The sequence below is a fragment of the Drosophila sulfurigaster genome, chromosome 2R (genome assembly GCF_023558435.1).
Source record: "Drosophila sulfurigaster albostrigata strain 15112-1811.04 chromosome 2R, ASM2355843v2, whole genome shotgun sequence".
Lineage (NCBI taxonomy): Eukaryota > Metazoa > Arthropoda > Insecta > Diptera > Drosophilidae > Drosophila > Drosophila sulfurigaster.
In genome coordinates, this window is record NC_084882.1 from 36643352 (window position 1) to 36667747 (window position 24396).

The 24396-nt window shown below is 41.0% G+C and overlaps 2 protein-coding genes across 2 annotated transcripts; one reads left to right on the plus strand and one right to left on the minus strand.

Moving 5' to 3' along the window:
* Nucleotides 1-406: 406 nt before the first annotated feature.
* LOC133838494 (uncharacterized) lies at nt 407-23021 on the minus strand. The gene is given in 20 exon segments (XM_062269616.1): nt 407-2709; nt 5841-5908; nt 9219-9513; nt 9577-9903; nt 10535-11131; nt 12274-12354; nt 13979-14244; nt 14308-15013; nt 15360-15550; nt 15744-15944; nt 16008-16153; nt 16769-16880; nt 16939-17038; nt 17041-17481; nt 19067-19473; nt 19540-19663; nt 20675-20929; nt 20987-21085; nt 21146-21314; nt 23005-23021. Coding segments are annotated over 19 exon segments (5274 nt in total). The 5' UTR covers nt 21290-21314; nt 23005-23021; the 3' UTR covers nt 407-1995.
* Nucleotides 19819-20680, plus strand: LOC133838505 (FGFR1 oncogene partner 2 homolog). The gene has a single exon (XM_062269629.1). It carries the CDS (start codon nt 19898-19900, stop codon nt 20615-20617), a length of 720 nt encoding a protein of 239 aa, XP_062125613.1. The 5' UTR covers nt 19819-19897; the 3' UTR covers nt 20618-20680.
* Nucleotides 23022-24396: the final 1375 nt, after the last annotated feature.

A 24396-nucleotide genomic window follows, 5' to 3' on the forward strand; every position in this document is an offset into this window, starting at 1 on the left:
ATTGTTCGGTTTCTTGATTAACTATTTTTGGTTTTTGGTTTTTTGCTGCTGCTGATATCCACGAATGTGACTGTGTGTGTGTTGTATCTATGTGTATCTATATGTGAGATGTATCTGCAACTATTTGCCAGCTTACAGTTTACAATTTACAATCGAGTGTTTGCATTCTCTACGTTTATTTCATTTTATAGCTATTGCTTTAGTGGTCGTATATTTGTATCTTTGTATCTGTGTGTGTGTGTGTGAAATGCCTTCTGATTAAAGTAATAATTCGCTCACAATTCATTCCCCCCAAAATTATCTACGTCTGTTTAATACGCGTTCTTTTCCTTTACAAACTTTTCATTTCTTTTCATAATTTCATCAATAGTTCAATAGCTTTTTTGTTTTGTTAAATATATGTATGTATATGTATATGTATTTGTTTTTTTTTTTTTGTTTTTTGTTTTATGTTTATACTTTCTGTTATCGTAAAGCAAGAGGTACGCGATGTATTTTTGTTTGTATGCACGCAATTATGTTTTTTTGTTTTTTTTTGTGTGTTGCTAAAGCAATTATTAAACATTAGGAAACATCATTCTATATTTTATGCTTTGTTTGCTTGTTTTTTTTTGTTTTTGGTTTGTTTATGTTTATGTTTTATACAGGAGAAAGCAAGAGATCGTTTCAAAAGGAAAGTACGAGTAGCAAGTATTCATCGCAGTGGATAAGTCAAATAGTGTGAGTAGTTGGAAGGTTTTGATTTGATTTGATTTTTTTTGGTAGTCGAACAAAGAGGAAAATCGATTAGAAATCGGCAAAGTCACGCGACTTGGCCTTTAAAGAGTGTTGCATTATTTTATTTTAGTATGTTAAGCTAATGCTCGGCAGCTGCGATCTTGCGATCTTTTCTTTTTTGATGCAAGCATGCGAAGTATGTATGTATGTGTATGTATGTGTGTGTATAGTATATATGTATGTATCATATCTAATGTATAAGTATTTTTTTTTTAGTATTTTTTATGCATTTTTCATAGTTTTTGTTGTCCAACGCGTTTTTATTTTTTGGTTTTTTTTTGTCTTTATATTGCTCAACTTTCCGTTCGTTCACTTCGGGATTTGATTTATAAATTTAATTTAAATGTGTATTTCTTTTTTGGTTTTAATATATTTTAAATATATATAATATATGTATGTTTTTTGGATTTCACTTATAGTTTTCTTTTTGTTTTCATTTTACTCGTATTTTTTTTTTTTTGGTTTGGTTTTTATTTATAAACTGGTCAGCAACAGTAGCAAATTTAACAATGTGCGTTAACAAATAATTGTAAATATAATGTATGTATGTATATAATATATGTATGTATTTCCCCCCCTTCCCTCTCTCTTTCTCTCTCACACACACACACCCTCTCACCACCTCTCTTCATGCTACTTTGTGTGTGTGTGTCTCTACATTTGTTTATCATTTAGTTAGTTTTTCTTTTTTGTTCAATTTCTTTATATATATTTTTAGTTTTCTTTTTTTGGTTTTGCTATCAATTTACTTAAACTGGAAATTTAATTTATTTAATCAATTTTACAACAATTTATGTATGTGTGTGTGTGTGTGTGTCCTGGAATGATGTTGTTGTTGATGTTGCTGCTGTTGATAGACTTTTCTGTTTTTCTTTCAATCTTTGTTTTTGTAGTTCATGTTGTTGTTGTTGCTGTTTCTGGATTCTACCAAATATTTCTATCAATTGTATTAATAAAAAATATTATCATTATTTAGTTCTATTAGTTGTATCATTCTTGATCAACAAACAGTTACAACATCATCAGAGACGTCAGAGATCTGAGAAATCTCTCTTCTGAACGTATTTCTTGTATAATTGTGTTTGTATATATATATGTATATATGTTTGTATGTATATATATATGTATATTAGCTTAGTAATCATAGCAATAATCATAATCATATCAAATAAGTCTAATCTACGAATAATATAACAGGACCCTATGGAATGACCGGGGTTATTTGCCAAAGCCAAACCCGAATTTGCCAAATAGATCTTTGCCTTTCGAGAGGACATCGCCGCCGGGCGCCGCTGCTGCAATGCCCTTGAGGCCTCCCAGCAGACCGGCGCCCGGCCCCTGCGGCGGTGGCTGGGCTTGCGGTGGCACTTGTTGTTGTTGCTGTTGCATGCCTGGTTGCTGTTGCATGCCCGGTTGCTGTTGCATACCCGGTTGCTGTTGCATGCCCGGCTGCTGCATCTGTTGGGCACCAAAGGCGTTTGCTTGTTGCTGCGTTGGCTGCACACCACCAGGTGGTTGCATTGGATCCGTTTTGGGCGCTTGCTTCGACCCAAATAGACCACCGGTGGCAGCCGAAGTAGCACCAGAGAGCAGGCTCGTTGCACCGGAGAAAAGTCCGCCCGTTTGTGCCTGCGTCGTCACTGGCACCTGCTGCTGTTGCTGTCCCATCTGCCCCATGCCCATCTGCTGGCCCATCTGCTGGCCCATCTGTTGACCCATCTGTTGGCCCATCTGCTGACCCGGCTGCTGTCCCATGCCCATCATTCCAGGTTGTCCCATGCCCATCTGCTGCTGCTGCTGTTGAGTTTGCTGCTGCCCCATTTGCGTCTGTTGCTGACCATACGGTTGTTGTTGTTGTTGCTGGAGTTGTTGTTGCTGCTGCTGCTGTTGTTGCTGTTGCTGCAGGCCAACATTACCAACGCGACCGATCATCTGCAAGTTGTCGGTTATCGAACGAACAACGATCGAAAACGAATATCGAATTAGTCGAATGATTCCACACAAGCGAATCGAATAAACATATGTATGTATATATAAATGGCAACTAATCATTTGAAATAATCGTTAGTTTAGTCTATTCAGGATTACAGGAGTACACTGCCACCTCTCTCACTCACTCGCTCGTGAATGTATTCGCATGATTCGAGCGCCTACGCGATTGAGTTTTTTGTATAGTAAGTGAGTTAGTTAGAGTTTGTTGTTAATGACGGGATTTTGGTTAGTAATAACTGTTTAACTGTTAACTTTGTTAAATTAGTAATTGCAACTACGAACAACTACGAGTACTCGCTCGCATCGCACTCACACTCACATTGATCGTTAGATAGAGAGAGAGAGAGAAAGATTAAAGAAGTGAGTGCAGATGCGAGTGCAACTAGTATTGGAAACCTGTTTGATGTAAGTGTGTGAGCGCAGGAAACACTCAAATACTCGAATCCAGGAACACACTCTACACTCACACTCAATCAATCAATCATTCATTCAATCATTCACTCATTCATTCGTGAAGAGCGCATTCCTTTTGAGAGACTTGAGCTGATTAGGAAACACTCAAATACTCGAATGCAGGAACACATTTCACACACTCACACTCATTCACTAATTCAATCATTCGTTCATTCATTCATTCAATCATTCGTTCATTCATTCATTCAATCATTCGTTCATTCATTCATTCAATCACTCATTCATTCACGCGTGCAGAGCGCATTCCTTTTGAGAGACTTGAGCTGATTTCCACGCAGATTTCAATCAAAACGAATGACAGTTACAATACGTGACTTGTTGGCTTGTGATTGATTGATTGATTAGTTGATTGATTGTCAAGTTATGTAGAACTAGCAACTGTTTTGTTGACTCAACTCAACTCAACTCAAGAATAATGATGCCTACAATATAACTCGCATACACTTGCAGTATTAAGTTTTCAATCGCAAAAGCAAAAGTCCAAAATTCAAATCTAGGAACTCAAAAAGGTGATAAACTTAAAAACGGGGCAAGGAAATCAGGAGTGAGAGGAGTCCGCTCTCATCATCATAGGGGTGAGGGACAGACAACTAAATATTACGTATATGTACACTATTTAATCACTCTAGGTGTATTTATTTTTTTTGTGTGTGGATGCAGTTCAAGTTCTCCTTTCAACGGTGTGTTGTTCTTTGGTATTCGTCCTGCGGTTGGGTTGAAAGCAAAGTTAAAGAGCCTAACGCAAACCCAGGAAACAAGTTAGTGATATTTTAGTGAAAGAAATCAATAATCAATAACAGAATCATTTATGGCTATGTATAGAGGGGGTAAAGCAAAAGAGTAAACGGCATACAAAATGAAATTGGAAATGAAAATTGAAATTGAAATAGAAATCATAGAGAATTCGCATCGAATGAAATGATAAGCAATTAGTTTACACATACAGTGAATCACATAGAAATTTGTACACATTACATCCAATATTCCATATAGTAATAGTAGCAATTGATATATAATTAATATTAATTAATTAGTAGCGTATACGCAATAAGGAAACAATAATTGATTAGAGATATTTTGTTAATTGTAGATTTATAGAGTACGAGTACGAGTATACTTTTGGGGATAATCACATCTTAGCGGCAAAATATGTTGTGTATATCGTTATCGTTATCGCATATCGTATATCGAATATCGTATATTGGATTCTGTTGTTGTTCGAGAACTCAGCAAAGATGTTAGTAGTTAGTTGTAGTTGTAAGTATTCAGAGTATTTTATGTATTTACACACTCCTAAGGACATCAATCAAAGCAAAAGAACTGAACAATCAAAATATGTATGAACTCGAGCTTGAGTACAATCCTTTGTAATTCGTGAGAAGCCACATTTATATAGATAGAGTAAATGCGTATTTAGCAAAATAATATTAAAGAAATCAAGAGAAAAGAACTTAAATCGAACTTGAATAAGAACTCAATGGAAATGTGAATGATTTGTGCTGTAGGAATTGAAACTGTATTCGATGTCTGTTTATCTGAGATTAGTTCAAAACTATACACACATTTTACACATTTGTACACTAACTAGACGAGTATAATATATATAGATATATTCTTTATTTATGTGTTGGTGCTGACAATTGAGTATTTGCAGGACGATCAAAGTTATGTACACGGACGAGCATGATTGATTGATTGATTGACTATACAGGAATGTTCATTCTTATGGCTAATCACTCGACTCGCGACTCGAGGCAGGTTGCTAGCTATACGTAATGCTTCTATTACAATTTCGATAAGCAAAATGTTCATGTACTGTACTGTAAGCGTTAAGATGGATTTCTGGATCACTGCGGGAGATACGCACAAACACATACAGAGGTAGCTTCTATACACAAGAGAGATAGATAGAGAGACTGATAGATACAGCTTGAGAGTGTCATGTATGGAGGAGAGTATTCGAGTATGTTTATAGACAGAGAGTTCAGTATAGATAGCGTAGTATATAGTACATAGTATAGAAAGGAAGTAGAAGGAAGAGCGAGCGAGACATGGACAATGATTGACTGCATTTTGTACAATGATTGATCCAAGATCTGTGATCTGAGATCTGTGATCTGTGTGACAACTGTGACAACTTATCAACATTGCAATATACGATTATCGACATTGTGATATGTACTTGATTTTGATTTGATTGATTGATTGATTGATTGGGATGAATGATTCGTATATCGCATTAGGTTTGTATATATAGTATATTAATTGATTATTTGGCTATTGGTTATGTTGTTGTTGTTGAGGGGAAGAGAACCGAAACCAAATGAGTGACAGAGAGAGCAAGTTAGTTTTTAGCTGTAGTATTACGAGTAAGTATTAATAATAATAGTACGAGTATTTGTAGCTTTTTTTTCTGTAGCGTATGAGGTGTGGTTATATATATATTTTTTTTGTTGCGCTTTCTTAACTTTTTCTTTGAGTATAGTATTTTTTTTATTTTCAAAACAAAGGAGAATCTGTTGTATTTTCATTTTTTTTCTTTTTAGCTTTAAGTATTTATTTTAAACAAAAGAAAACAAAAGAGAAAGAGTATTTACCTGCGTTTGGTGATCGGGGGCAGGGTGGCCCGTGTTGTCTAACAGTGTAGGGGAAGCAGGGCGAGCATCTATAGCAACGAATATAACATAAAGACTTCACATTTACCACAGCAGACCATTACAAAAAAATTATTTGAAAGAAGTTTGTAGTAGTAAGTAAAATGTAAACGAAAATCAAACCGAACCGAAACGAACCGAAATCGAATCGAATCGAGTTGAATTGAATAAACTTAAATTCTTAAATTGAACTCAACTGAACTAACTTGAATGTAGTCTCAAAGATTGAATATACATATACTATATATAGAGAGAGAGTTTCTTCAATTTGAATTTGAATTCGAATTCGAATGAGTTACAGCTGCTGTCTCTAGGGTTTATTTCTGTTACTTATCGCGTGGGTCTCGAATGTTTCAATACTCGTTGTGTTTGTTTTTTCTTTATTTTAAGTACATCATAATTTATATCACCGCAGTTTCATAAATACAAAATCGTAAAGTACGAAATCAAATTGAGTTTCAAATACGACAACAGAAACGAAAATCAGCAAGTCCACAAAAACGAAACCAATCGAAAATCAAATCAAACAAAACACTTTTTCAAATATATTTTACGGGGGCATTTGGAATTGAATTGGAATTAGAATCAGAATCAGAATCAGAATTAGAATTGAATTGAATAGAAATTTTTGTTGATTGCAATACAAAAAACGAGAGAAAGAGAGAGAATTATTAATGGATCGCTGGGAACATTGGCAAAGAGTCAAAATCGTATTCAGCATTTCGCAATTGGCATTTAGCAGATTTAATAGAGAATTGTACATAGTTATAGTTACTTATTTGTTCGATTAGGTTGTCATATATATGATTTGATTTGTTTTGTAGTATATAAGCATAATATTACCTTCGTTGCGCTTCCCTATATATTTGAGGAGTCTCAGATTCGATGAATAAAATAATTATACATAGGATAGATAATAGATTTGCACTTTGAAGTCACGCCTCTTTTGAATGTGCGTGCCTCTTAAGATATATTGTTTAATATATATTGTTATTATTATTGTTATTATTGTTAATAGGAGTACGAGGACGAATACGAGAGAGTATGTATATGGGAATACCAGAATAATTAAGTAAGTGGTAAAGGGGTAAGTTAAGTTAAGAACTTCAAAAACTTTCATATTTTACATTAAGATAATTTACATAAATTACAAAGATTGCTCGCATTTGATCAGATAATTAATTTGTTTGTTATATATATATGGTATATATCTTAATAGTGCTTTAAGCCCCTGCGGTGTTGTTGTTTTTGTTGTTATATCGCTAAAGAACATAAAATTGGAAATATGGAAATTATCCCAATGGGCTAAAATTGGCAAACAAACAAGAGCAACATTCAAAACCAGCCGGAAAGTACTTAGATAACAGTTAATCGTAATCGTAATTGTAATTGTAATTTTAATCGTAATCGTAATGGTAATTTTAATCGTAATCGTAATCAAAATGTATAATTAAGAACACAAAGTATTTGTCTGAAAAAGCAGCGCAAAAATAGATCATACACTTAGGAAACAGCAACCGAGGGGTGGACGGGGGGGTTTTAAATAGACATATCGACATATAGAATCGAGAATCGAATTTGTCCCCTGACATTTTACTTTGGGAATTTCTATATTTACAACTTGTCGGAATCGGAGTCACGTTATAAAGGTAATCACAAAATATATTGTACAAGTTGAGCTGTATCTCAGTTAAATTGAATTGAAGTAAGATTGAAGTAGTTTTGTAGTTAATTGAACTCTATATTAGATCTAGATCGATCGGTGAGCAACTAAGGAATTACAATTCATTCGACAACCAGGTGCAGGAAACTATTCTCCTCTTTGTTATGCAAATCAATTAATAAAACTAAAACGTAAATAAAAATCGATAGATAGATTGATAAATGAAAAGATATTAGAGAGATTAGTTGGATTAAGTAATTAACATGCAAGAGACCATCTAGAAGTTTGCAAGGCTATAGAAAATCACGCAAGACAAGAGACAAAAGTAGACAGTTGTAGTAGAATAATAATAATCGCAAAGTGTGTATAGACAATAAAGAATAGATATCGGAATAAAAGTAGAAACTAAAGAATGAATCAGTGCCATGAGATGAAATTTATTACAACACATTCTGAAGAATCTGCTTTCAAATGAATGAACAAAAATGAAAGGAAAAACAAATAAACGAAATGAGAAGAGTTGAAAGTTAGGAGGTAGAGGAAAAGCATTTCAAAAAGACTGTGTGTACAACAACAAGAACAACAACTATGTATCTATTATATATTGTAGTAGTTTTGAGTAGTTTGAGGATTAGATAATTCGATTTGAACCCAAAACAAGTAAGTATAAGAGGATTGTAAAAATATTATTTAACTGACTTGTGCTGAAAATATATGAAATATATTTTACAAAGAAAAATATTCGAAAAATATATCCAAAACGAAATGTTAAAACACTTTACAAAAGTTCTGCGGAATCGTAACAAAAATATATATTCAAAATTAGCGGCGTTCAGAACGGAAATTGTAATTGTATTTTGATTATCATTTTTTTTGTTCTTTTTTTTTTTTTTTTTGATCTGTAACTGTTTTGGTTTTTTCATTTTTAGAGTATTTGAAATTTTGCGAAAGAGTTAGACAGAAAGAGAAAAGAGTGAAAGATTTTCAGTGTCGTCACGAGATTTGTTTTTGTTTGGTTTCTTATTAGTTTTTTTTCGTATCTTTTCTTTATAGATTTGGAAAGAGTGTTTGTGTTTCATATTTTTTTTATATTCGCTGATTCCAAATACGAGTATTGTTAAGGATTCAAATAAAGAGTGAACAGAAGAGAAGATAGGAGAATCTTGAAGTAGTTATATAGTAGTTTGTAGTTTGCTTAGCTACTCGTATAGTAAGCTCGTTAATATCATCCTGCTTTGTTAGTCTTGTGTTGTTTTCTGGAAAACCTGCATAGTGGATTATCTTTTATATATATTTGTAACGTATACGATTAGAGTGTGTTTTTTCAATGTTGTTGTAGATTTGGATTGCTTTGAGATTTTTGATTTGAGATTTTTGAGATTTCTTATTCTTTTTCTGAGTTTTTCTTCGAAATTGAAATCGAAATGATAAGTGAAAATGATAAGGAGTAAGCCTGTAATTGCTTTTCGAATAAGTTTAGTATCACATCATTTGTTGTTGTTGTTGATAAATGGTAAATATATAATATATAATATATATTTTAGTATTTTTAGTACTTGATTCGAAATCAAAAACGCAAAATTCAATTCAAAACGTAAAACGTAAAAATGCAAGAGAATTGCAAAATGAATCGGATCACAGAAAATCGCCCTACTTACTTTTGCCGACTGGACCTCGCGGCCCAGCCACGCCAGGCATCATGTTGTCTCGCGGAGGCGGCGGCGGTCCCCTTGCCCCGGGTCCCTGGCCCCTGCCCCGCTGACTGAGGCCGCCTCGGCCGGCGACCCCGCCAGGTCCCATTTGATTGTTGTTGTACTGATCGGGCGCATCGGCGAGGAAGTTCGACGGCACCAGGCCTCTCACACCGTCCAGTTCGCCCATGTAGAAACCGTCTTCATCCATATCACCATAGACGAGTATTATCTCGCCCGTCTTGAAGCAAAGCTCCACTTGCTGAGATTAAAGAAAGATTGTAACCAGGGATTTTTTAACTTAAGGGAATTCCTTTACACGCACCTCGGCATCCACATTCGGACTCAACTCCTGGGGATCGTAGTCGTAGAGGGCAATCATCCGTTTCACCGGCATGTTCGCATAGATGTCGCCCCACCGATCCCGACTCACATTGCGCATACTCTGCTGCGGCACACCCTGACCGGGCATCACTTGAGCCGTGCCTGGCGTGGCGCCCGTCTGCATGACGCCGCCGCCCATCTGCATCTGGCCGCCCTGCATCTGCGCCGTAGTGTCCTCCACCTCGCTGACCATATTATGCGGCACATAGCCCCGCCTGCCGCGCAGTTCGCCCCAGTAGAAGCCATCGGCGTCCTTATCACCATAGACCTGGTTGCGGAGAGCGAAGATGATGATGAAGTAAGATTCTTATGAACTTTATATGTAGTATTTATAATGCTATAGTATTTGGTAGTGTATTATCGAGTGCAAACGAGTACCGCTAACTTAACGGTTAAACGGTTATTTATGGAACTATTAGAGAAGAGAACAACGTCTACTTAGTGAGTATTGATATTGAGTATTGTATAAGAGTATTTAGTTTAGGGTTTCATACTGTACTGCTTAGTTATCGAGATAGGAGGACTTTAACTTATGTGATACTGTAACGATCTCAACTTAATGGGTCTGTGTGTGTGTGTGTTTATGTGTGTGAGGGGGGAACTGAGAAAGAGGCGAAGGAAAAACATGCACTGATTTCGATTCAAATCGATGCGTTGCGAAGCGCAGCCAATTCTTGGCATCCAATTCCAATTCTGCATCCAATTCTGATCAAGCGCTGATCTATAGCTGATTAGAAGTCATTGTTACCATTTATCGTTATCGTTTATCGTTAATCGTTAATCGTTTGTGTTATCGTTATCGTTATCGCCTGTCCTGGGCTCAGTTGCTGCTCAGTTGTGTTGGCTGCAAAGTGTTTTGGTGGTTCTATGTTAACGGCAATTCATTAGAGCGCGCTTACCTTGATCGTGTCACCCTCTTGGAATGGCAGTTCTTCGTCGCACCCATCGGGATTGGGACTCATTGTGGATGGATCGTAGTCGAACATGGCCACAAAGTATCGCGGCTTCTTCTGTGCTCCAGCCATCTGCTGCTGTTGTTGCTGCTGCTGCTGTTGCGTCTGTGGCTGCCCCGGTTGCTGACCCGGCATCAGCTGACCCTGCTGCAACTGTTGCTGCTGCTGCTGCTGTTGCTGGTTGAGTGGACCACGCGGACCCATCATCTGCCCCTGTCCGGGCATCTGTCCTGGCATTTGACCAGGCATTTGTCCGGCCATCTGTCCAGGCATTTGACCAGGCATTTGACCCGGCATCTGACCTGGCATTTGACCTGGCATCTGCCCTTGCATCTGTCCTGGCATCTGCCCCGGCATTTGGCCCTGCATCTGTCCAGGCATTTGACCCTGCATGCCCATCTGTCCGGGCACGGGTCCGCGGAAGCGAGGACCTCCCATGGGACCGCCTTGTGCCCCGTAAGCTTGCTGCTGCTGCTGTTGCTGTGGTCCCTGGGGTCGTCCCGGCACCATGCCGCGCTGCGTGGCGCCCGGCTGTTGGTAGCCCTAGTTATCGATATCGATGAATCGCGCATGAATTTGAATTTAAATTTAAATGAATTTGAAATTTTGTTAGCGTTTCATTCTTGGTTTTAGCTTGTCGCAATAATTGTTTGCTTAATTGCTTAAGTTGTACTCTGTTTTTCATTCACATTGTCTAAAGAGAGATGTGTGTAGCTTTAGCGTCTGCGATTAGTTTAGTTTAGCACAACTAAAAAGGATAACTAGCTATATATATATGTATGTACATGTTGTGTTAGAGTGTTAGTAAGTATTAGTGTGAGTGTGTGTGTGTTGGCTAAGTACGAAGAAGACTGGGAAATCATAAGGCTAGAAGGCTGATATACGAGAGTACGAGCTGATTGAGGTCAGAGGCAAGTACGAAGCTAAGTACGAAGTATTTTGATTAGGAAATAAGAAAGCAGATATATTTGCTAGACGAGTATGAATGTGTGTGTATGTATAAATGTGTATGTGTGTGTGTGTGTTGTGTCTGTTGTACACACACAAGTCGCTAATATGAACTGCGGTTCCTACGAACTATGCACAGAGTCATCAATCATATCAATATACTTACATACGATATAGAGAGAGAGAGTTTTATTTAAACATATTCCCTTAAAAGTACACTATGCGAGGACGAAGGCGACGAGACTTGCTTAAAGTACAATTTACCCCCCCAAAAAGCTAATGCTATAAACTATTTGTAATCCCCCAGCTAACCATGCAACAATATCTGAGCTTGCCTAGAGGCCAGAGTTGAGCGTAGAATAATAAAAATACGACAACGGCTAAGAACGCAAAACGAAAAAATAAAACTGAAGCACAAATCATAAATATTTGATACGATATTTAAAAGTTAATAATCGCACTTGACACTTGTCAAGTTTAGTTGTTGGTTCAAGTTCAAGTTCGAGTTTAAGATCAAGTTCAAGTTGAAAGCGTAGTTCTACTTCGATTATATAGACATATGATATTTATACGATTAAAGGCAGATTGATTATTACTAAAAAAATGCATTGAACTCTTAAGATTAGATTAACGATTAACAATTGTTAGCTAATGTTAGTATAACTGTGATTGTGTGAGTGTGTGAATGTGTATACGAGTGTGTTGAATGTGGGGTAGATGTTGTGGGTATAACTTACATTCTGGTTCACTTGATTCTGTGTGGGTTTCGAGAAGAGGCCACCGAGCAGGCCACCTAACAAGCCGGAGCCTCCGTCAGGCTGTATCGTATCGATATGGTATCGGTATCGGTATCGTTATCGGTTTCGGTATCGGTATCAGTTTCGGTTTCAGTATTGGTTTCATATAATGAAAATGAATAGTATGTAACTTGTTTTGTTTAAAAATGTTCGTTGCATTGCGTTTTTCCTTAATACAATTGTAATTGTAATTGCCGCATCAATACTTAACAGATAGTTTATTGTAATACGATTAATTATAGTAATTAACATTCTATTGTTCATCTGAGCAACTCAATCAAGTTCAAGAATAATCATTGCACTTTGTATACTTTTGCTTCTGCAATTTGATCAACATGCGATTTGGTGAATCGTACTCAAAAATCATGAATCATTAACCAAAATTCAAATACAATCAAACACTAGCATTAACTAATTAAGTAAATTATAACTTTACATACATACAAAGTATCTTTTTGTTTTGTTTTTTAATCGATTTCAGGGGATCGGTCTCAATTCTTATATAATTACAATCGAAGAAGGTTTCAACTTTCTCACAGTTCATTTCATATATATTCAATTTAACAAATTTCGTGTGTGAATTTTTGTGCGATTGTCTAAATTTTGATATAGTCGGTGTATGTATATAATGTGGATTATATATTTGCAAAACAATACTGAGAACTGAGGAAAGAGATTCTTAGGCACAGAACAGAACAGAACAGAATTCAACTGAACTGAACTGATCGGAACAGTAAGAGAATAGAGGAATTAGAAGAAAAAGAGGCAATTCAAAAGAGATCTTCAATACGAGAGAAGAGAGAGAGAGAGATACAGAAAATGCGGAGAATAGAGTGGCAAAGTATAAAGTATAAACTAGGTAGTACTTATAAGAAGGAGAGAGTATACAAGAGTTGGAGTATTTATGTGGCTGATTGAATACTTTTCCTTTTCAAAATTCCATTATGAATCAATTATGGGAATCAACAAAATACTTAAGGCAACTTTCAACGAAGAAACAATAAAAACTCAAGAGGTTATATGAATAGTATGTGGGGGCGGGTTCTTCAAAGCTTCCCATTCCATCAATAACTGATTCATTTGACGGTGACGGTGCAGTATTTTTTTTTTGTAATAATAAGTATACAAGTATTTACAAATCATAAGGTTTTTGGTATAGCATTCAGGATCGAATAGTTAATGTTTTGTGGCACGATCTGGTACGTTATGTATCTACATCTGTAGAACTTTATGTACATTTTTAAGAGTAGAGGAATACCTTGCAGAGAGATTTAGTATTGGATTAAAAATAAATATGAAATTTATAATACTTAATTTTCTTATAACTGTAGCGGACCTTAAAATCAAAGTATTTCTTTACTTTACAATGGTTGAAAATATTTGTTCCATCTCTGCAAGGGTATTCGGTAGTCGGCTTGCCGATAATACGCTTTTCTGTTTAATTGAAAAATTTGGAAAACAAATAACCAATTGCATGGAAATGATAAGAAAACGAGTTCACAGAACAAGACCAGATTTATAAACTTATGTACAGAGAATGCCAATTGCAAGTGGATCTCGATCCAAATGAAGTTCTCCACAGAGAGAGAGCTGCAGCTGGATCGGAGATCGGAATCAGCAGATCGGAATAGACTGCTACACTAACCTGATGACCGGGCTGGGTTTGGCCCGGCTGCTGGCCAGGTTGGAGTCCCTGCTGTTGCATCTGGTTGGGATCGTATTGCGTGTGATCCTGCTGCATCATGTGCGGCTGCCCCAGCTGCCCCATCTGGCCAGGCTGACCCGGCATGCCCATCTGCTGCTGTTGTTGCTGCAGCTGGTTGGGCATGCCGTGGAGTCCCTGCTGCGGCAGCTGCGGACCCATGCCCATCTGATTTGGTCCCCGGCGGGCGACAGCGTTGCGCACTTGGTCTGAGGGAGTTGAAGGAATATAATAAGAATCGAACTTAAAGCATTGAATTAGTCTTCACTCACTTGGTATCAAAATGGGCGCGCTGTCCGCCGACTGTGAATCGCGAGACTTGGTGCGAATGGTGACGGCGCGGGGATTGAAGACGCCCAGTTTGCCGATGTCGATGAGTGCGTGGTCGCCCGTTGGTGAATTGATGTCGGTCACTTTTTTACCATCGGCGTACACAGCATAGCCGGTTACAGGCCCCGTGGACGTGGGTCTGTTAACCGGCTGCCATGTCACCAGAATGGTGCCATCCTGAGGACCAGCCTCAAGTTGGATCTCCTGTGGCGGATCGGGCAGACCCTTGGTCAGTGTGCGAAAATCGGCATAGGCCCCCGGTGCCTCCTCCTGGCCGGGTCTGCCCGCAGTGCCTGCTCCTACTCCACCGACAGTGTGACCAGGCTGTGTGCTGTGCTGGCCAACGGCACGCAAGTGCTTGGCACGCACGGTCACACGGTATTGGGTGCTGGGCGCAAGGCCCGTTATGGTGTGCCTATACATGCCCGGCTTGACGGTGCGCACCTCCACATTGTTCACACACACCACGTGCTGGTGGTTGGAATTGGCCGGCAGCCACGATATAACCGCCGAGGAACACGTTATGTGCGAGGCGCGCACCGCCGAGGGGCCCAAGTGCGAGGTGTCCCGCCCAATGATCATTGTGCAGGCCGCGTCCCTGGACGTCTGACGGTTCTGCGTAACGCTGCGCACGCTAATACGATGCGGCTAAAAAGGAGGGATTTAAATAGGGGAGATAGGGAGAAATTTAGGATTAGTTCAGAAGTCAGTTGAAGGTGCATACACTGAGAGAAACAAATGGCAAATGTTTCCTTAACATGAAAGAATCTACTTCAAATTTCGGGAACATTACGTTTTGAAATAAAAGTTCCTAGAATAAGAATTTCCAGTTTTAATCAATTCTGACATGATGGATTGCGAACGAAACCTTGATTAAGGAAGCTGTTTTAAGAATGAGTTCTAGGTAGTATAACATTTTCATTTTAAATACAATAATCCCGAGCTCTAAAACCCTATATTAGTTTCTCTCAGTGTAGTTGGAAGTTTCGCTTACCCGCGTGGAGTCGACGCCCTCGATTAGAGCGCGTGTGCGTTCGTTGGCCTTCACCGTGACTTTGAGCACGCCATCGACATAGACGTGATAGCTGTCGATCAGGTTGTAGCCCACGGGCTCCGGCGGCGACCAGCCAATGAGCACGCTCTTGTTCAGCTGCCTCTCCAGCGTCAAGTGCTTCGGAGCTGGAACTGTTTGGGGGGGCACAAAGGAGTCAGATTAGTAAAGGAGCATTTAAAAAAGAAAATGGAGCAGCAAGCATAGATCAGAGCGATTAAAGTAGTCGAAATTGATGCTCACCAAGGGGCGCAACACGAAGGCCACACAAAAATCAAACAACAAAAGATTAAACATGCAATTAGCAAACACTTGAGAGGCAGTTACCATTATCGCTAATGTCGTCCTGGTCGTGCTCCAGATCGGTGTGCGTCTCACTCAAACGTGCCAGATCCTCGTGCGTGTGTGTGAGCAATGGGTTGTGCGGCGGCAAGGAAGGCAGCGACGTTGTGTCGCACTGCATTGAACCGTCCTCGGCATCGCGCAGTGTCGACAGCACCGCCTGATGGAATTCCAGCAAATCGTCGCCTATTAAGGGAGAGGGAATTTATCTATCCTTTCATTTTCATCATAGTCTAAGGGTCTACTCACCCACTAGTCGCTGCACAAACGAGGCGGGCACCAGGCCCCGACGTCCATCCAGTAGCTCCGCATCCAGATAGCCTCCTTGTGGCTCACCGCTGGTCCACACCAGCAGATAGTCGCCGGCGCACAGCGACAGCTCGCCCTCCGCCTCCCTGTGAGGGAATATAGCATTAGACTGGGCTCTTGATCTGTGTTGAATGTGGGGGGAAGTTTGTTAGTGTGTGATTTTATAGTCTTTGAGAATAAGATGTTCCAACGAGCGGACAGACAGTCTATGAATGACGCAGCATTGGGAGATAGCTAAGTAGTCATAGTCTGTTATTGAACAAGAAGAATATTATTAACAAATTTGGAAGCGCATGATTTTAGAGTCTTTGAGGTGTAGTTGTTTTAAGAGTGTACCGACAGCCTTTGAGTGACTACCGATTGCTTATTATATTCTTTAGTAAACCTTAAGGATTTAGCATATTTATGAATGGATGTCTAAATTAAGGACCAATTCTATGAGGACCCTGCAACAATATACTGCCCCTAAATTAAATATGTAATGTTATTTTCTCTCTGAAGATAATATAATATAAATATAAATAATATAAAAGTTGTTGAATCTTCAGGAATATTGCTAGCAATCAGGGTATGGCTTGTATTGATAGTTTTTCGGGAAAATGTAATACTAAGGGCGAACAAAGATCTGGGACAGACGAACAACAATGCGCTAACTTGTAATACTCATCTCTGAGCTGAATGTACTATGAGGTTAAACTTACTCTGGCGGATCGTAGGGAAAGCGTGCAATGAACACACAGCAACGTCCCTTGCCCGGAATGTCCAACATGTCCACCTGTGGCTCAGTTGCGCCGTTCATTGCGTGGTTGCGAGCTGCGAAAGATAAGAGTGCTATAGAAATACTCCAAGAGTAGATAATGAAGACACTTACTGTCTAGGTCAAGGGCGCCCAGCGCCAACCCGCTGCGATTGTGCATGATGGATGTGCCCAGGCCATCGGTGAACTCGTCGAGGCCCCAGCCGCCATGCGGACCCACGGGAATGGGGGGGAGCAGGGCGAGCTGCGGTTGCCATAGCGGGCCAGCGGTATGTCGATCTCGTCGAGCATCTTCATCTTGGAGGCCTGACGCAGTGCCGCCGAGGTGAACGGATACGAGGCGCTCGAGGCGGCGTCCATGAAAGGTGGACCGCCATAGGAGCTGCCCAGTCCACCGGCGGCGCCTGCGCTCAGGCCGTAGAGCGAGGTGGCACCGGTGATGCCACCGCCGGCGGGTCCCAGGCCGAGCAGGGCGCTCGTGTCGAGCATGTTGATGTTGCTCATGGTGGGGTGGGTGAGCGAGGAGCCAACGCCGCCGACGCCGACGCCGACGCCACCGACGCCGCTGCCGGCGCTTAGGCCGAGAGCCGAGTAGCTGGTGGAGCCGCCGGGCGGCATGTTATGCGCGTTGAGTGACAGGAGGGGCATGGTTGTGCTCTGCAAATTGTACAGTTGTATTGTTCCGCGCTTCTCGATTCAATTTCAATTCAATGCGATGCAATTTCAAGTGCGTTTCGGCAATTTTGATTTTTGGTTTTTTACATTTTGTGTAGTGTTTTTTGTAGTAATTGTAGTTGTAGTTGTAGTTGTAGTTGTTGTTATTGGTGTGTTGGTGGTTCAATATACACATACAGATACAGTAGTTACACACACACACATACAGAGAAATAGAGACACAGTTACACACACAAAGAGAGACATTAAACATTTGTTGGTTTGTTTGCAAGGCAAACCGCAAGTTTCGCCACAGAGAGAAGGCAGACAACGATTTGAAGAACGAGTTATTGTACAAAAAGAGAGAGAGAGAGAGACATATAAAGAGAGTAAGAGAAAGAGAGAGAGAGAGCACATAAAACGGGAAAAGAGATCACAGAGTAGACGTTTATTGGTCAATATATCAAATGAAAGCCAGCTATGTAGAAACAGCATAATTCATAATATGATTATGATTATTAGCTATGAGAACGCAATGTCGAAAACTATTGTTATTGTTGAACATGATGGAGGCGGCATCGCGCTTAAGTTAAACATTTGAATTCGATTATAGGTTGATTAAACATGAGTACGAGAATATTGATTAAATGCTAAGTAGATGAAGCCGAACAGTAAAATGCATAAACACGATTATGTATTTATTAACAAATGAACTTGCGAGTTTGGGCAAACGACAATATGGGAAGCAAAGTCGCTTTGCTTTCAGATTGGTAAATTAAATGATTTCATGTGTATGTGTGTGTGTGTGTGTGAATTATTGGTTGGTTTATGGTTTGAAAAGCTGACTCTAGCTAAGCGAACTAGATTGTCTAGACTTGTTATAAACTCTAATGAAAGATGCATAAATGAATACGAATAAAAAACGAGTGCATGCAGTGGAAAATGGCGATGCCCATAAAAGTATGCTACAAAATATGAATGTAAGCTATAAAACGTGAATGGCAAATGGAATACACATTTGAGAAGAAGAAGAGTGAGCTACAATATACAGAGTGTTTGTGATGCATTTACAATTGTATGTATATGTATGTGTGAGTGTGTATGTGTGTGTGTTGGTGATGTATGTGAGCGTGTGATGTAATTATTTTCAATAATGAAACTACAACAAAGCACAAGAGTACGATTAATATGTGATTTACATGAACGTAACGCAACGCAACGGAATGGAATGGAACGCTACGCAACGCAACGTAACGGAACAGAACGGAATGGAACGGAAGACGAGGGCTACTTGAAGCAGATATCGATCAATCGATCGATCACCGAGGGCAGCCAAAGCCGTTTGTTAATGCTATTTTGATTTGCCAGGCGTCAAAGCGATTGATTCGTTAACTAATTGCATTTTTAGTAGCAGTATATACGATATATATTATATATAGTATTAATATTATAGTTATAGTTAATGTTAGTTAATGTAATTGTTGCGTTTTTATAGGTTTTTTGTTGCTTGTGGTTCGTTTCAATTTGAAAATAGTTGGTTTACCTGACTTAATGCCGTCGGCATAGCCTTCATCGTATGAATATTTACCGGCAATGGTGGAATGCCAGTTATTCCACTAGTTCCACTCAACAGCTTCTCCACCGACGTCTGCCCAACTCCGTAGGCAGCCGACTGTAGTGATTGTATGGCATGGCTGCTCAGACTCGACGATATGCCGCTAATTGAGTTGGGCACCAGACCCGATATGGATGTATGTCCGCCTCCTCTACCACCGCCTCCTCCTCCCCCATCCATCGCACCACCAGCGGCGGCTGCAGCAGCTGCCGCTGAGCCAACGCTGGTGCCGCTCAAGCTGTTGCTCGTGGCCCCATTGGCCAGAGTCGAAGCCAGCGATTGGGGCAGGCTCGAGTAGCCGGAGGACAGCGCCGAGACGCCGCCGCCCGAAGCGCCGCCCAGGACAGCTCTTTTATAGCGATTCAGTTCTTCCTCGAGCTCTGCGAAGTGCAAAATCCAGTGAGAGCAGCTCAAGATGACGATGGCAACAAGTCGTTGTTACTTACCACTCTTTGATATGGTTCTAAATTCGCTGTTTCCCGCGCTCATCATAGAACTGGGCGGCAATGCTGACATGCTGGCGCTGGCCGAGGTCCTTGGCTGCTCCAGTTCGGCCAGCACGCGATTATCCTGTAAAGGAAAAAATAGTCGAAACGTTGAAAACAATATTTGCGGGAGAGTAGCTTAATAAATAGACAGTCGTCTTAAAATGTCTTCAATTAAAATTAGAATAGGATGAAAACCTTTAAGCTCTATCACTAAGATGGCTATAAATATCCCTGAACAGCTTTCATCCTAGTTGGCTAGGTGAGCACATCAAAATCATTTGTTAATGCTCGATGCTGGGAAATATTCGATAGCAACATGAGCAGCACTCAGCAGTCATCGACAACGACAGTAAGCGGTCTGATTGGCAAGGCTCAGAAGCTGTCCAAGGACCTCAATGGGTTGATCAACAAGTCCGCAGTGCTTCTCGCCGACAGTCAGCATGTTAAGCAGCGCATCATCGACTCCTGCGGCGTTCAGGACAATCAGCTCCTCAAGAACCTGGTGAAGTACTGCAACGACGACGAACGCATTCATCAGCTGCTGGAGAACGCAGAGCTGAAGCAAACCCTCGAAGAGTACAAAGCGGGTGTGGATCACATCATGGGCAAGTACAGGCAGCATTGCCAGGAGAACAGCCAGCTTGAGGAGCACTATCAGCTGCGCGCCAGATATGTGGCTGGACTGCAGGGGATTGTGAATAACCTGGATAAGCGCATCGAGGAAATGGCGCTACTCATGATGTTCACAGTCACCCTGGAGGAGCACAACAGCAGCGAGAATCAGCGCATCATCCGTCAGCTGTCCGAGGAGAACGAATTGTTGCGACGCCAACTGCAGATTAGCAGTCATCCTGTAGCCAAGGATGTCTTGCAGCAGGCGCAACCTGCTCAAACTGAATGCGGCACTCAAGTGGATGCGGAGCAGGACTTTGCCTCTGACTCTGACTCTGAATCGGACTCGGACTCTTCCAGCTGTCACAGCTATGTCACCTGCTTCTCATACAGCATTGAATCGCCAGAAAAACCTCAGTCATAATTTTCATTTTCCCTTTCTGTATTCAGTATTGAAATACATTAAAGCTCTTTGTCTCACCTGCTCGATCTTGGCCATAATGATATCAATCTCGGAGCCTTGGTCCTGATGGCTGATTGTCGGCGCCCAAGTCACAGTCGAGCTGCTGGCCGAAGTGGGAATGCTGGCTGGCATGCCAGCTCCGAAGGGCGCCGAGTTGGACATCGAAGTCGGACACATGTTGTTGCTGGGTGCCGAGGAGCGAGCTGCCTTCGCCTTCAGCGCGGCAGTCAACTCGATCTGCAGCTCCTCGCAGTGCACGTTCTCCAGCGCCACCTTAAGAGAATGTAGAGAGTTAGTAGAGAAAACTGTGGAACTGTCGCTTTGACTCACCTTCTTCTCCAGTTCACGAGCACGCGATTGAAGGTTCTCCACGGCCTCGGTGTCGGGTCGAGCGCTGCCACTTAGATTGCGTATTTGTGCCAGAGTTTCCTACACGAAAAGAGGTTACTCGAGATGTCCTTAGGGTAGACTTGAACAGCGATGACTCACCTGATGTGCTCGCTCGATCTCAGTGCGTCGCATCTCCGCATCCCGCAGCTGCAAACTGAGTGCGTCCAGCATGCTATTTGGCGCTACGCCGGCTGCCACCGCAGTGGCCGCCGACTGATGATGGTGCATCGACTCGTACGGCATGCTGTGGCTGCCCCTTTGACGACTACTGCAATGGAGGAAGCCGCAAACAAAATGCCCACATTAGACAACAGTTCAAACGATTCTCGTATTGCCTATAAATAACAATTTGTTGGAGGGGAAAGGGGGGGAAAGGGTTTTATTCCTCATTGTTCTCGCTGCTCATTTTCGGTTTCGGCTTCTTTATTATTTATGTGTACGAAATGTTTAAATGGGTCAACTGCTTGGCTTGACTTGGCTCAGCTCAGCTCAGTTCAGCTTTACTTGACTCTCGAAACTTGGCAATCGTCGTCGTGGGCTTTGAACTTTGAACTTTAGGTTAATTACCGTTGTGGCCCCGTTTGGAGGACGCTCGCTGCTCGCGCTCGCGGTTCCATTCAAAAATACTTTTCAAACGCTTTTGTGGGCGTATTTAAATAGATTTCCCTATTATTAACAATATTACGCATACGCCACGTTTACCACGAGCCTACGAGTAAGTTGATAATGCAATCGATCTGGCTTTTAACTGGCGACTGCTTCACAGCTATTTAACGCTTTGATTGCCAACTCAATCACGCACTGCGAGGCAGCAAGCACACATCGTGCAGACAATTGTATTAGTCATACGCCATGTTGAACGCGTGGCAGCAAAAATAGGAATGCTTAAAGTTATGGTTAAGAACTGAAAGATACCTCATGAGGCAAACTAATATTGATGTTAATAAATTCTCACTACTTGTTCATAATGAGACATAATTTTAGAAAGTTAATGAACTTCAATTAGGTTTTTATATTTAGTTATTTGAGTACTTTAACTACCCTGCGATTCTTTAACTCCAGGGTATCGAAACACGCGCCAATTTGTCTAGACAGCCGCAAGACAGTCGCAAATGGTTAAAAATGAAAGTTGCCAGCAAAGCTAAAGTAATAAATCAACTATATCAAAAAAAGGGAAGAGTCCAAGAGGAGAAGGGAGAGAAGGGAGAGAAGGGAGAGAAGGAAGGGATGCAAAACAATTTCAGCATTTAATTGCAACTTTAATGGAATCACAAACTGCAGTAGAAACTCAATTTGAATCACTTTGCGGCCCAGTGCTGAATCCCAAACGACACAGCAACCACAAACACAAGCACAGACATGCATACGCATGCACGAACATGCACAAACACGCACCGACACGCACACAAGCACATAGAGAGCTGCATCCATCGTTTCGCTGGTGTTGTTGTGCGAAAACCACTTTACTGTTTACGCCCCCGCGCTTCTCCCTTTGACATTTAAAAGCAATGACAAGGTTTATCCCGATGCTGATGCTCTTGTTGCTGCTGCTGCTCGATTGATGGATGGATAGATGGATGGTTGGAAGGCTGGATGGTTGGATGCCCCGCCCACTTGGATGGCTAGCTGGATGGTTGACTCGCTGGCTTGCTGGGTGGGCGTGCATGACAGCATCCAGCAGGTGGGCTGTGGCATTTACTTGACGCCATCAACAAGGCTCTGGTTCAGTTGCTGTTCGATTCGTTGATTGCATGTCCTTTGCCAAATATCAAAGGTACATCCTGCTGTCCCTGTCTGTCTGTCTGTCATCAAGTTTGCACTCAACACACACTTTAACTTGCAATCAATTTGTTCAACACTTAAGAGTTGTGATTTAATTACAGATTGCTGCTTAAATATGTTTCATCCTTAGGCAGATTTTTCACTGTGAATGTATGTGTGTGTGTGTGTATTTATACCTATCAGTTGGCGATTTGTAATTAGACGTGTGTGCAGCACAGCTCAGCGCAGTCAAATGCGAAGCGCAACAGCAGCCAAGTCTCATTACGGCCACTAGTTGCTGTTATGCACAGTGCGCTGTCTCTCCCCCTCCTCACTACATCTCCTCTCTCTAACTCTCTTGTCCTCTGTCACCAACACTGCACAGTTCTTTTACATACAGAGAAAATTACAACTGCAAAGGCAGAAACAGCAATAGTAGCAACAGCAACAATTGCGCTTGCTGCTCTGCACTTGCCAATGGATTGGAGTGTGCGAACAAGATGACAGCATTGCCTACGAGAGTGTGAGAGCGAGTGAGCGTGTCCATGCGAAATGAGTAGTTGCTCTCCCTCTCTCTTTTGGCAGACAGTAGTGAGAGAGCTTGCGAGTAAATGTCCCAATGAGAGAGGCCTGCGCAATGGCCGCCAGTTAACAGTGGGAGAGCAGCACTGTTCACTGACTTAACAGCAGGCTGCTAAGTCGCTGTAGTATAAGTATGTCTGTGCGTGAGTGTGTGAGTGGGTCGTAGCATTTTTAATTATGATTATGAAGTGGGCGAAAGTGTGTGAGTGGATGTGTGTGTGTGTTTGCGTGTGTGTGCTTGTGTGTGTGGGCAGGCTATCTTTACTTTTCACTCTTGGGCTCGTAATTATTTCTTTGGCATCAGATGGCTGATGTTGTATCATCTCATCTCTGACTCTGACTCATTTCCTTGTGTGTTTTATCTTTAAAAACACAAAGCAGAGCAGAGGAGTAATTTGAATTTCCATTCATTCCATTCAGGCAGCGTAAACGCTTAAACGTTTAGGCGTCGTTGATCAACAAACTTACGCATTCAGCTGCACAATTAAACATTTAGTAAACACAAGCAACAACAACGCAGGACACAATAAGGACACAACTGGCGTGCTGTCAGCTGCTTTAGCTTCAGCTTCAGCTTTGCCTTTGGCTCTGGCTGCGGCTGCTCTTTAAATTTTAATGAGTTCTCAAAGTGCAGATTAGCCACAAGCATCCTGCTCGCTCTCTTTCACTCTCACGCTCATTCTCTCTCTCTCCCCAAAAACAGAATCCCAATCGAATGTAGGTTGCGGCCTGACTCTGCTTTACACTCTATTAACCCAATTTCTAGCAAATCAGCATCATCAGAGTAAATTAAATGGAAAATTCGCATTCGTTTTCGATTTCCCACTGCATATGAGCAAAAGTTCTCGACTATTTATGTTACAACGTGCAAATGAAGTGAGTACTTGAAATAATGGCAATTAAAGTTGCAATTTGGAACATCGTGCAACGGTCGCAAGCAGGTCATTAAACTTTACTCGCAAGTAATTTAAGAACTTGCCGCTGCCTTTTTTATGTTTTCTGTTTTT

Bases quoted from the DNA above. Each gene is read 5' to 3' on its own strand.
- LOC133838505 (XM_062269629.1), top strand. From the start codon at position 19,898: ATGAGCAGCACTCAGCAGTCATCGACAACGACAGTAAGCGGTCTGATT.